This window comes from Brassica napus, chromosome A6 (assembly GCF_020379485.1).
Source record: "Brassica napus cultivar Da-Ae chromosome A6, Da-Ae, whole genome shotgun sequence".
Lineage (NCBI taxonomy): Eukaryota > Viridiplantae > Streptophyta > Magnoliopsida > Brassicales > Brassicaceae > Brassica > Brassica napus.
In genome coordinates, this window is record NC_063439.1 from 6,162,737 (window position 1) to 6,175,710 (window position 12,974).

General features: G+C 37.0%; 5 protein-coding genes across 6 annotated transcripts; 2 read left to right on the top strand and 3 right to left on the bottom strand.

Annotated features, from left to right (window-relative positions):
- Positions 1-256: 256 nt before the first annotated feature.
- Positions 257-1,203, bottom strand: LOC111216269 (uncharacterized protein At1g15400-like). The gene has a single exon (XM_022720750.2). The coding sequence runs from the start codon at positions 897-899 to the stop codon at positions 480-482; it is 420 nt and encodes a 139-aa protein (XP_022576471.1). The 5' UTR covers positions 900-1,203; the 3' UTR covers positions 257-479.
- A 1,744-nt stretch (positions 1,204-2,947) lies between these two features.
- Positions 2,948-4,658, top strand: LOC106346658 (broad specificity amino-acid racemase RacX). The gene is made up of 2 exons (XM_013786047.3): positions 2,948-4,054; positions 4,123-4,658. The coding sequence occupies exons 1-2, from the start codon at positions 3,347-3,349 to the stop codon at positions 4,390-4,392; spliced, it is 978 nt and encodes a 325-aa protein (XP_013641501.2). The 5' UTR covers positions 2,948-3,346; the 3' UTR covers positions 4,393-4,658.
- LOC106346661 (late embryogenesis abundant protein 1) lies at positions 4,485-5,282 on the bottom strand. The gene is made up of 3 exons (XM_013786052.3): positions 5,115-5,282; positions 4,937-5,002; positions 4,485-4,851 (listed from the first exon to the last, which is right to left on the bottom strand). Exons 1-3 carry the CDS (start codon positions 5,175-5,177, stop codon positions 4,660-4,662), a joined length of 321 nt encoding a protein of 106 aa, XP_013641506.1. The 5' UTR covers positions 5,178-5,282; the 3' UTR covers positions 4,485-4,659.
- A 48-nt stretch (positions 5,283-5,330) lies between these two features.
- Positions 5,331-7,172, bottom strand: LOC106346659 (WD repeat-containing protein 43). 2 transcript variants are annotated; one of them, XM_013786049.3, is made up of 7 exons: positions 6,917-7,172; positions 6,727-6,837; positions 6,421-6,656; positions 6,258-6,340; positions 6,070-6,181; positions 5,933-5,995; positions 5,331-5,729 (listed from the first exon to the last, which is right to left on the bottom strand). In XM_013786049.3, exons 1-7 carry the CDS (start codon positions 6,957-6,959, stop codon positions 5,541-5,543), a joined length of 837 nt encoding a protein of 278 aa, XP_013641503.2. In that variant the 5' UTR covers positions 6,960-7,172; the 3' UTR covers positions 5,331-5,540. The 2 variants fall into 2 exon arrangements, with proteins under 2 accessions (XP_013641503.2, XP_013641502.2); XM_013786048.3 differs by having other exon boundaries at positions 6,727-6,840; positions 6,917-7,099.
- Positions 7,173-10,778: 3,606 nt separating this feature from the next.
- On the top strand, positions 10,779-12,540 carry BNAA06G10140D. Its single transcript, XM_013786051.3, has 2 exons — positions 10,779-11,040; positions 11,547-12,540. The coding sequence occupies exon 2, from the start codon at positions 11,555-11,557 to the stop codon at positions 12,329-12,331; it is 777 nt and encodes a 258-aa protein (XP_013641505.1). The 5' UTR covers positions 10,779-11,040; positions 11,547-11,554; the 3' UTR covers positions 12,332-12,540.
- Positions 12,541-12,974: the final 434 nt, after the last annotated feature.

A 12,974-nucleotide genomic window follows, 5' to 3' on the forward strand; every position in this document is an offset into this window, starting at 1 on the left:
AAATGTGTCATCTCGCTCGATCTGGAAGAGACACGGCGGAGAAGGCGTGAAACGCGGCGGTGAAGTGGCACCTCAGATCAAGCAAAAATAGAACTAGAGCTTAAATTTAAGTTAATTAATCAATAAATAAAAAGGAAAGATCTAATCACAGCCGTCCGTTTTGCAATCAACGGACAAACCCATGTCGGAAAGTTTATTTTTATTTTTCTCTGGAACACACTTCAATCTAAAATTCGGACAGAGATTGTGGAACCCATGTCGGAAAGTCGGTTTGATTTATACAGAAATTATATCTCGATAGCTAATTTACAAATCACCCAGAAAAAATCATAAGTATCACAATCTATATAGCTTAACCGGAGGAAATCCAGAAGAGAGTTAAAGATTGTATCAGAGAGCCACACAGAGAAATACAAAAAAAAAAAAAAGAAGAAGATCAAAGACAGTATTACTATTTATCTCTTTATAATTTTGCATGCCTACCTCGATCTGCGCTTCGGTGGCCTTTTCCTCGGATTATTATTCTTCTTCCCCGGCGGTTTCTTCCCAAACGCAGAGCAGCAACCGCACGTCGACAACCTCGGAGACGGCGGCTCCACCGCAGGAGACACTCTTCCGGTAGTTCTGTGATGTCGTGCGGCTCCTCCGCCGTTGGATCGACTCCTCTCGATTGTTGGAACACCGGTTTTGATCGGCCTGAGCTTGTCTTTCTCGTCGCCGGCGATCGGTTTCGGTTGCTCTGAGGTTTCAGACATCGGCTTAGGCTGTTCGTCGCGTTGACTTTCTTCTTTCTGCTCGTTGGCCTGTTTGTTAAGCTCGGCGATGACACGGTCGTCCCAGACTATGCCGGAAGATCCCTGACGGCGGAAGGAGATGGTTGATCTTTGAAGACCTTCCATGGATCTCTGTTTTTCTTTCTCTCTCTCTCTGCCTTGAAATCTTCGCTTCTTTTGAGCTAAAAGACGAGTAAAAAGAAAGAAAGAAAGAAAGTGATTAGGATTATAAGTGATTAATCAATCATTGTGTTCCAGACTTTTATTTCTGTTCTCACTTTTTTAAATGAGCTCGGTCCACTATTATTATTACTATTTATTATTTTGATGATGATTCATTGGTGGTGATGTATCCAATTTGAATTTTTTTTCGTTACAACTTGTATCAACACATAATCCTCTTTAGTTAATATGCAGATCCACAGAAAACTTGTCTGTTGGCTTTTCTTTTTCTATATTTCAAAAACTCAAACTGCGTATTTTTATTATTTATTAGTACTAAAACAAATGGTATGGTTTAGATAATAATAGCTTAGAAAGTGGAAACGAACACGAGAATTGACTTTTAGGCGACGATTTATTTAATCTAAAACAAAATCTTACTCTTCATTGGGTAACCAAATATATTGGGTGAGTGGGTGAGGATGGCATTAGATACCAAATCTCTCGTTTCAAATCTGAAATGAAAAAGAAAAAAATTATAATAGGGAGGGGTAAAAGTGGGTCAAAATAACTCGGTTGCCAATTTGTAACGAAGTCAAGTTCTTCGTCGTATACTATATAGTTTTATTCAAGCAACTCATCCACCCTCTCATGTCATGTATCTTACTGTTTTTAGTTAGTTTTTATTCTTTTTCTTTTTTGCTCCAAAAAAAAACTAACTAAAATCGGTTTCCTCAAAGAAGCAAGGAAGCGTCGGAAGGCAAAGGATTCAGATTGCTAAGATAGAGAAGGAGAGCCACAGGCAAGTCACTTTCTCGAAACGCAGAGCTGGTCTCTTTAAGAAATCCAGCGAGCTGTGCAGTTTGTACGGTGTAGAGGTTGCAATCATCGTATACTCTCCTGCTAATAAGGCTTTCTCATTTGGCCATCCAAACGTCTACTCTGTATTGAAACCACATCAGCAAGGAGCGAGTTAAGTCTGGTGTTGAGCCAGGTTGAAGAAGAAAGGTGAGGAGATGAGCAAAACTAAAAGCGATAGTCAAATGGACTGTGGAGGAAATGAGTTTTGCTTCAGTGACATGGAATGAAAGTTAAGCTAATGAACACAATTCTGGTGCCTCCTTCTTCTTGCATGAACAAAATGTCTACTGGTGTTGATGTCTACAAAAAAGATGGTAGTTCAGCTGGGTACGAGCCAGCAGGCCATGATGGATATGAGTGGCGTTGAGCCGTTATCCATCCACTGCTGAGAGAGGGAGGTGATCGCTGCTCTGTGAAACCAGCCTCACGCATTGCCCTCCACTTTAGGAACCGTCCGCGCGAAGCTTTCGCTCAGCACACACAGACCACTCTCAGCTTGGAACGGGCAGCCCAGAACAGTGCCACATCAAATCCGACCTGTTGGCCGAGCCAGTGTTCTACAAACTTATCATCCCCACATGGGTTACAAGCACTCGTTACTGAGCTCGACGTACAATCATTGGTTTAAGGACTTATATAAACACAACAATTACAAGTCAAGTAACCGATGTGGGACAAAATAGAAGTTTTAGATAATTTTCTGTTGTACTGCAATATTCATCAATTCTTTTTGTTTTCATTCTATATCTTTTTCTACAAATAGAACTTCAATAATTGTATGTATATCGCATTTTACATGTTAAAATCAAATCTGTATGTGTCTCGCATGAAAGTTTGGTTCCTATTGAATATGTTATTGCTGCTCTAAAAAATTTCTCCTTCAGTAAAAAGCTCTCCCTCTTTTGTACAAGTGAGCAAAGAAACTTGAGAAGATCATCCATCCCCTCCATGTTGCAGTACATCTCTTACAAACACACGACACGTCTCTCTGGAGAAATCAGTAACCGACAAGAAGAATGTGACGTACCATGTGAGGAATCAGTAGAAAACAAGAAGACAAAGGAATCCACCTAACAAAGACAACCCACAAGTTGTGCTAGGAAATATATTTATATATAAATATCTCAAGAAACCGAAAAAAGAACCAGACAGAGACAGACCACCACCTTCTCCTTGATTCCATCGCCTTACATTTTGAGGTGATTTTTTATCACTCAACTTGATGCGACTTACTATTGGTCCGTTTCTCATCAGATGATAGAGATGGACAAGCATTAGATTCATTTGAGACCGTTGTTATGATGCCCCCACCTGTTGCTTTTAGTACTCTTTCCTTTTTGTTTCTACCATCTAACACCATAAAGGCAATCAATCACTCGTCCTGCTCAATGAGTTACATATATTTCTTTTCCGAAAGAATCTTCTATATATAAAGTTTCTTGATTCATCTAGAGGTTTACTTCTGTCTTAATGAGGAGCAGAAAGTGAGTGGATGTTATAGATTCTAGAATCTTAGTTACACTTTCAGATATTCAGACAGAAGCTTGGTGATGTCTCTTCAGATATTCACAAACCCATCTCATGGTTTAGCTCAGGTATGGTTCTCTAAGAGGATATCATGCAAGACAAGACTGAGTCGTGTTCTCGCCACGCCACCGTCTTCAACCCTCTTGCATATGGACGAAAACAACAACAATCTTCCCAAGTCCATAAAGGGTTTTGATTCAAGAGGCAGTTTGAACAATCTCCATGCAGATTCTATGCTCAGGCAGGCCAATACGGTGGGAATTATCGGAGGCATTTCAACTGATTCCACTCTAAACTTCGTTAGGAAACTCGAGGACTGGAGCTCAAAAGGTGGTAAGAGCTCCTTACCCTTTGTGCTATGCTCGGATCCTAAGCTCAACAAGGAGCTTCTCTTATACGAGGAGAACTCTTACCCTTCTCTCTACCATAGAGTAAAGCGCACTCCAGCGGATGAAAACCAGATTGTGGAGAATCTAAGGAACAAGAGGAGATCTCTTGAGAGGTGTGGAGCTAAACTAATCTTAATGCCTTGTCATATTGCGCATACATGGTATGATGAGGTCTGTGAAGGGAGTTCAGTTCCTATGCTTCACATGGGTGACTGCATTGTCAAAGAGCTTGAAGAGGCCAAGATGAAGCCTCTTGAAGCTGGGAATCCTCTGCGTGTAGGTGTGATGGCGTCAAGCGCCACGTTATCCGCAGGGTTCTACCAGGAGAGACTACAGAACAATGTGAGTGTTCATGTTGTGTCCATTAGCTCTTATCATTTTTTTTTGTCTGATACTTGTTTTGTAAGCAGGGATTTGAGGCGGTGCTTCCAGACAAGGCGACAATGGATCACACGGTGATCCCAGCTATAGAAGCAATGAAGAGAGATGACATGGAAGGAGCAAGGAACCTTTTGAGGATAGCATTGCAGGTGCTGTTGGTTCAGGCGGTGAATGTGGTGTTGCTAGGGTCAGATGAGATGAGGGACCTCTTGCCAGGGGATGATCCTCTGCTAAAGAAGTGTGTTGATCCAATGGATGCACTTGCAAGGTCTGCCATCAAATGGGCAGAGAGTCTATGATGATCTTAAGGAATGAATTAGTTGAAGTTTGTGTATTGTATACATAGTTGAACTTTGTGGGTGTGTGGACCGGTGTTAGAAAGATCATATCATTACCAAAACAAAAACCAAAGTCTTTTTATTTGTTGGGTCAACACAAGTGTGAACATGTCTAAAGCCAAATAAGTTTGAACATGTGTTGGCATTGAATGCATTGTGTAATATGCTTTATTTTACAGACAATTATTAGTGGAAATTATAAAGGAAAAGATAAATTTTGTGGAGAAGTTAAATATCTGCAGGAGGATGACCAGGCATGCTTGGACAAGTTGTGTTGTTAGGATTCTTATTGTCCAAAGGGTTCTTGTTCTTATATTCATTGTTATTGTTGTTGTTGTTTTTGTTGTCAGTGTTCATCCCCAGTGTGTTCTTCACTGCCTCTGATGCGTCATGTGCCATGCTCTTCACTTTCTCTCCTTTCTGGTTAATCAACATTCTTATTTCTTTAACAAAGACAAAGAAAGAAAATGCAAAACACACATGTAGAGTTGATGTGTTAGTTAACCTCCTGAAGAAAGCTTGATGCTTGAGAAGAGTTGGTGTTGTCTGCTTTGCACTCAGCCCTCTTCACCTGATATTAAACACCAGATTTCTCCACGTTACATAATATCTTTTTTTGTCATACATATTAATATGATCGCAAAAAGTCAGAAGTAGTGGGGAAATTGAACAAGATCACTCACATGTGCTTGGCCCACGATTTGGCCGGCCCTCACACTGAACTCCTCATCCTGTCTGCTCGCCATTTCTTACTTTTCTTGTCAAACAATGTCATCTGTCTTTATAAACAATTTTTCTTGGTGTTCCATTTTTCAAGGAAGGCTTTTCGCTTTTATGATCCATCGTTTTCTCAACCATGATTTTGACTTTTTCACCCGTATTTACATTTACCTTCCGTATTCACGTCAATTTCTTTTTTTTACTTATATGAAAAAATAAAACTCTTTCTCAAAACAAAGTCAAGTCAATACAACAACCATTACGTATTAGAGAATTCATACGGAGACTTTTTGACGTGAGACTGCACCTTTTAGACCCACTCTTAAGAATCTAACAACCAAACAGCCTCACCGCAAATCAAAACTTTTTCGGTTTTCAGGAGTCTTTCCTCAATCGCTCATGTCGTCAAAATCTTCAAACTCATTGACACCATCAGCTGCTTCATCCTCTGATTCGTCTGCATCTTCATCTGTTTCCATTGCTTCATCTGGTCCTTGTCCCTCTTCATCATCAGTGTCCTTGTCCTCATAGATAAGGGGACCTTCATCTTCTTCTTCATCATCCAAATCGTCCACAAGCTACCATTAACACAATCAATGACGAATCAGTAACATACACACAGTCCTAATCAACTTTATGGATGCAAAGCGAGGTCAGAACTTTTATCGCGTTATTTAATTCCCGAAGCGATCAATGGAATCAAACACCAAATCTAATGCTACCCCTAGGCCACACAATGAAATCAAATTCTTTTACGTTCCAGGGGAATAAAAATACATACCAAGTCTAAGCTGCTTGAAACTTCAACGGCAGTGTGAAGGGTTGATACCCGTGATTCAATGAGCTGCACAAACAAAAAGAATCAAATAGAATATTAATCACTCATACTTTCTATCTAACTAGTAAGCAGTTCCTAACCTGATACATGGAGTTCAAAGCGAGCACAGATGACTCTTGGGACATAATCCCACTGGAATGAGTAAGTAACAGACTTTTTATCCACGGAACCGCACAAGCTAAAACCGCACCCCTGCAATAAAAAAAAATAAAAATCAAAACTTCAAAATCAGCTTCAACAACACACATAAACAGATCAAAACTCTTACCTAGATTGTAGTATTGGTAGAAGGGAATTAAGAAGCTTGAGTACTTCTGCTGAATTCAACTTAGCAACCGAGTTAGCAATCACCTGTTAACACACATAATTGGAACAATGAAACAAGCAATAAGAAGAGGTAAACGGAACAGACAGAACACTATCTGCCGAACCTGTTCATCTCGGTTGTACAAGCAATCAAGTAGAAGAGACCGATCATCAGCATGCAATGCTTGTCTCAGAAGAACGTTCACAGAGGCTGCGGTAGGAGGCTTATCATCGACCGCTGCAGAATCCTTACTACTCTGCTTCTCTCCCTCTAATAAGTGAAGACTCTCAAACTTATCACCCATCGTTGGCTCGTTATCAGCATCCTCTACTACCCCTCCATCTCTATCTTCATCAACACCTAACATTCATATATAAATCAGGATTTGAGCCAATCAAAATCTCTAGCTTTATACTCAAAACTTTGTTACCGGAATCACGCGGCTCTCTTGTCGAAGGCACATCGGGATCGGGTTCAGCTCGCTTCCTGCTCTTCTTCTTATGCTTCTTCTTCTCTCTAGGAGTAGTCTCGGCGATTTCACCTGTTGAATTCACAGAAAAAAGGAAAGGGGGTTACGCCATGCGAGAGGTGAAATTGAGCAATCGGAGAGTGAAGCAAACCTCCGTCAGAGGTGGGAAGAGGCTTCAGTTTCTCCTTGGCCATAGTCGGCGGTGAGCGTGAGAAGCGGAAAGAGAGAGAGAGACGGCGCGGGTTTAGGGTTTAGCCTCCACGACTACAGAGTTAAAAGCTACGGGTCGGGTTAGATTAGGTGGAGGTTGACGTGTTCTTTTTTTTTTCTCTATTGGGCCGACATGACTGAATAGTTGGGCTGAGATTATTGTGCAATCTGTTCCCAACTATGTTTTTTGTATATAATAGGGGTGCTTTATTTTTCCGCTTAATTTTATAACAAGCAAATGGTATTGTCACGTTTTTCTCAATACCTATTCTCCTTCTCCCTAAGAAAATTTTGAATGAAAGTATTTCTAAAAATAGTTGGAAGCCTGTCGGTTTTGATTTTAACGCAGGCTAATTCCTTACACCTGCGTAATGGTATGTAGTTTGTACGTTTCTCCTAGACATCTATTTGCACGTATGTAAAATAATTTTCTACCTTAGAATGTAAAGTTTATATGTATGTATATACAATTATACATACACCAAAAAAAAAATACATGTAAACAAAGCATATGTATTATGAAATTTAGACCGTAACACACGATATGTCCACTCTCTATATTAATCGGAAGATATTTCAAACTTGAATTAGACAAAATGATACGTTTTTGATCTATGTAATATTAAATATATTCTTTTTGAAACTAATCGAATTAGTCGATAGAATAAAAAAAAAATATTCTTGGAAAAATGCAGAGAACAAAGAAGCATAGTTTTGGAAAGATGACCAGACAAATATTTTAAAGATATCATATGTATGAAATTTAGACCGTAACACACGATCAGACAACCCCCTATATTAATTGGAAGATATTTCAAATTTGGATTAGATAGAATACGTTTTTGATCTATGTAAAATTAAATACATTCCTTTTGAAACTAACTGAATTAGTCGATAGAACATATAAAAAATATATTTAAAAAAGGATGTAGAGAACAAAGAAGCATAGTTTTGGAAAGAGGACCATACAAATATTTTTAACATAGCATATGTATGGAATTTTGACCGTAACACACTATCGGTCCACCCTCTATATTAATTGAAAGATATTTCAAATTTAGATTAGACATAATGATACGTTTTTGATCTATGTAACATTAAATACACTCCTTTTGATACAACATATATAAAATATATTTAAAAAAGTATGCAGAGAACAAAAGAAACATAGTTTTGGAAAGAGGACCAAACAAATGTTTTAAACATAGCATATGTATGAAATTTTGACCGTAACACACTATTGGTTCACCCTCTATATTAATTGAAAGATATTTCAAATTTGGATTAGACATAATGATACGTTTTTGATCTATGTAACATTAAATACATTCCTTTTGAAACTAACCGAATTAGTCGATAAAACATATATAAAGTATATTTAAAAAGTATGCAGAGAACAAAAAAAACATAGTTTTGGAAAGATGACCAAACAAATATTTTAAACATAGCATATGTATGAAATTTGGACTGTAACACACGATTGGTCCACCCCTATATAAATTGGAAGATATTGCAAATTTGGATTAGATAGAATACGTTTTTGATCTATGTAACATTAAATATATTCTTTTTGAAACTAACCGAATTAGCCGATACAACATATAAAAAGTATATTCTTAAAAGGATGAAGAGAACAAACACACATAGTTTTGGAAGAGAACCAAACAAGTATTTTTAAATATAGCAAATGTATGAAATTTGGACTGTAACACATGATCGGTCAACCCCCTATATTAATTGGAAGATATTTCAATTTTGGATTAGACAGAATACGTTTTTGATTTATGTAACATTAAATACATTCCTTTTGAAACTAACTCAATTAGCCGATAAAACATATATAAAGTATATTTAAGAAAATATGCAGAAAACAAAAAAAGCATAGTTTTGGAAAGAAGACCAAACAAATATTTTAAACATAGCATTGTATGAAATTTGGACCGTAAAACACGATCGGTCTACCCCTTATATTAATTGGAAGATATTTCAAATTTGGATTAGACATAATACGTTTTTGATCTATGTAACATTAAATATATTCCTTTTGAAACTAACCGAATTAGCTGATAGAACATATAAAAAAGTATATTTAGAAAAAAGATGCAGAGAACAAAGAAGCATAGTTTTGGAAAGAAGACCAAACAAATATTTTAACATAGCATATGTATGAAATTTGAACTGTAATACACGATCGGTCCACCACCTATATTAATTGGAAGATATTTCAAATTTGGATCAGACATAATGATACATGTTTGATCTACGTAACATTAGATACATTCCTTTTAAAACTAATCAAATTAGCCGATAGAACATATAAAAAGTACATTTTTAAAAGGACGCAGAGAATAAAGAAACATAGTTTTGGAAAGAGGACCAAACAAATATTTTAGACATATCATATGTATGAAATTTGGACCGTAACACACGGTCGGTCCACCCATGTAATAATTAGAAGATATTTCAAATTGGGATCAGCCAAAATGATATGTTTTTGATCTACGTAACATTAAACACATTCTTTTTGAAACTAACCGAATTAGCCGATAGAACCTATAAAATATATTTTTAAGAGGCCGATAGAACCTATAAAATATATTTTTAAAAGGATACAGAGACAACGAAGCATAGTTTTGGAAAGAGCACCAGAAAAATATTTTAAACATAGCATATGTTATGAAATTTGGACCGTAACACACGATTGGTCCACCCCTTATAGTAATTGGAAGATATTTTAAATTTGGATCAGATATAATGATACGTTTTTGATCTATGTAACATTAAACACATTCCTTTTGAAACCAACCGAATTAGCCGATATAACCTATAAAAATATATTTTTAAAAGGATACAGAGAGAAGCATAGTTTTGGAAAGAGGACCAAACAAATATTTTAAACATACCATATGTTATGAAATTTGGACCGTAACACACGATCGGTCCACCCTTTATAGTAATTGGAATATATTTCAAATTTGGATCAGACAAAATGATGCGTTTTTGATCTATTTAACATTAAACACATTCCTTTTGAAACTAACTGAATTAACCAATAGAACCTATAAAAGTATATTTTTAAAAGGATACATAGATAACAAAGCATAGTTTTGGAAAGAGGACCAGAAAAAATATTTTAAACATAGCATGAGTTATGAAATTTGGACCGTAACACACGATTGATCCATCCCTTATAGTAATTGAAAGATATTTCAAATTTGGATCAGATAGAATGATATGTTTTTGATCTATGTAATATTAAATATATTCATTTTAAAACTAACCGAATTAGCCGATAGAACATATAAAAAGTATATTTTTTAAAAGATGCAGAGAACAAAAAATCATAGTTTTGGAAAGAGGACCAAGCAAATATTCTGAATATTTTAAAATAGTAAATATAAAATCCAAAAGTTAATGTTATGATCTTATATGATTTGTTGTTATGTTTTAAAAAAAACATATATAGACATATAAAGCTACCTATAAAACTGGATCCCAACAAATGAAAACAATAGATCTGAGAGTAGATAACCACAAAACTTTTACATACTATGTTTGTTTCTATTTTATAGAAATGTATAGAAAGAGAATATGACTGGTTATATGTTATGTTTGACCGTATAAAAACAAACCATTTTCATATAAGTCTAAAGATATATGATTCCTAGTAGATTTGAATGAAAAAGAAGTACCATAATAGCTACTAATGATTTATATGAAAATTAATTTGATTTTGGTAAGGAGGACACGTATTGAAAGAAAAACTTTATAAGCCGTTTAAAAAAGAAAAGCAACGGGAAAAAGAAAGTCAAAAAGACAAATGTGTTAAAAATGGCAAGGAAAGTAGAGAGGGTGGACTTACACGAACAGAACACAGCAGGGCAGTTTCGTCATGTCTGAAAAGACGTCTCGACGCCTATAAAAAGGCAAGAGAGCCTCACCGGCAATCTCATATTCACGCACGCGTATCCAATAATCTTTTCATCTTCACCGTTTCATACGTAACTTCTTTACGACCCCCTCCCTCTCTCTCTCTCCTTTTCTCTCTTTCGTTTCTCCGGCGAGGTATTATTTTATTCTTTTATACCTTTTTTATTTCTTTCTTTGGGCGATTGATGATTAACTCGTCGGTGAATCTCTTTGATCCGATGATGTTCTGTCGTTTAGCTGTTTGTGGTGGTTGTGATCCGAGCATTCAATTTCACGCTCTGCTTATTTGTTTTATTTATTTTTATTTCTTGGGCAAAAATTTCCATCGAAATTGAATTGATCTGTTTTCTGCTTAGAAATCTTTTTTCAGAATCGAATGTTTATCCGTCTTTTAGAGGATCAAGAAGTCATTTAACACTGTTTATGATAAGTGAATAGTTTCAAATTTTATTGACCGATTGATTTGAGTTTGAATCATTTATCATATGTGGTTAATGTAACGTTCAGTAGGAGACTAAGCTCGTGTTCAACTACACATTTGAGCTATTCCTTGTCCTGTTTGATGCATTATTGAGTCTTTAGCCTTTTGATATTTGGTCCTCTGGATTCGAATTAACTCCTTTTTTTTGTGTTGCTTTCAGTGTGCAAGATGCTGAAGGAAAGACAGGTTTTGCCGGATTCAAGCAACAAGAACAGGGTGTCTCCCTACCCGCTTCGCTCTTGTCGGAGCAAGAAACAAAAGGAAGCCGAGTCACCTCTCGAGCCAGAGAACGTGAGTGAATGGGAGGATGTGAGGTGTGTGATCTGCATGGAGCCGCCGCACAATGCCGTCCTCTTGCAGTGCTCTTCCTTCTCCAAAGGCTGCCGCGCGTACATGTGTGACACAAGCGCGCGTCACTCCAACTGCTTCAAGCAGTACCGCAGGAACAAGAAGAACGCAAGCCGCTGCAGCAGTGGCAAGACTCTGAGCTGTCCGTACTGCAGAGGAGAGGTTGACGGGACGATGAAGTCAACTAGCGCACGGAGGTTCATGAATGCAAAACCGAGGTGCTGTTCTATGGACAAGTGCGAGTTCTCTGGGACTTACTCTCAGCTGAAGACTCACTTGAAAGCTGCGCATCCGGGTTTCACACCTCCGAAGATGGAACCTTGGGAGCATCTCCACATGTGGGAGGAAGTGGAAAGAGCGGAGTTCATTGAGATGATCAACGCTCGTCAGAGATGGGAAGCGGAGCAGAGATTGTTGGCTGAACATCACTACCAGGTTCCACACCATCATCATCATCCCATGATTGATCTCAACCTTGATGCTTTCATGCACGATGTTTTCGTTGGTGTGAGGGGACAAGCAAGTGCCCCCAGTTACCCGGCTTACATGTCCCAACTTGACTTCCATGGAGCCATGTATCCTAGGTGGACTCCGTGAAGAAGATTTCTCGTAGTGCCGATCAAAGTTTTGATGTCTCTTGATTCTTTTATCCAAAATGTATTCTCAGTGTTTAGGTTTTATAGTGACATCAGCTCTTGTTCTAGGCATAAGTTTTTTACTTTTTGTTTGTATTAATGTTTATGTTTAGTCAAGTCTTCAATAGAATTTGTCTAAATAAAAAAAAAATCACATTTTTTCATACTTAAGTTTTGATGTCTCTTGATTCTTTTATCCAAAATGTATTCTCAGTGTTTAGGTGTTATAGTCACATCAGCTCTTGTTCTAGGCATAAGTTTTTGGGAAAATTGCTAAAAGAGAACAAAAAAACAAGGTTGTTGTCCCCTTGGTATAAAACCAACATGAAGTTGTCTCAATAGTATAATTTTTCTCATAATCCCAAAACTATCCCTATATTTAATCTAATTAAACACAATTTAAAAGTTAATTTGAATTTAAAAAAGAAGTTAATGGAAAAAATGAAAAAAAAATTGAAAGGCAATTGAAAAAAAAAAAAAACGGTATAGATATGCATCATAGAGAACAAGAGTTTGTGAGAAGAATCAAAAGAAAAACTATGGGAAAACCATAGATTGATGAAGAAGAGAAGGGAGAATCATTTTTTCTTTAATTTTTTCAAGTA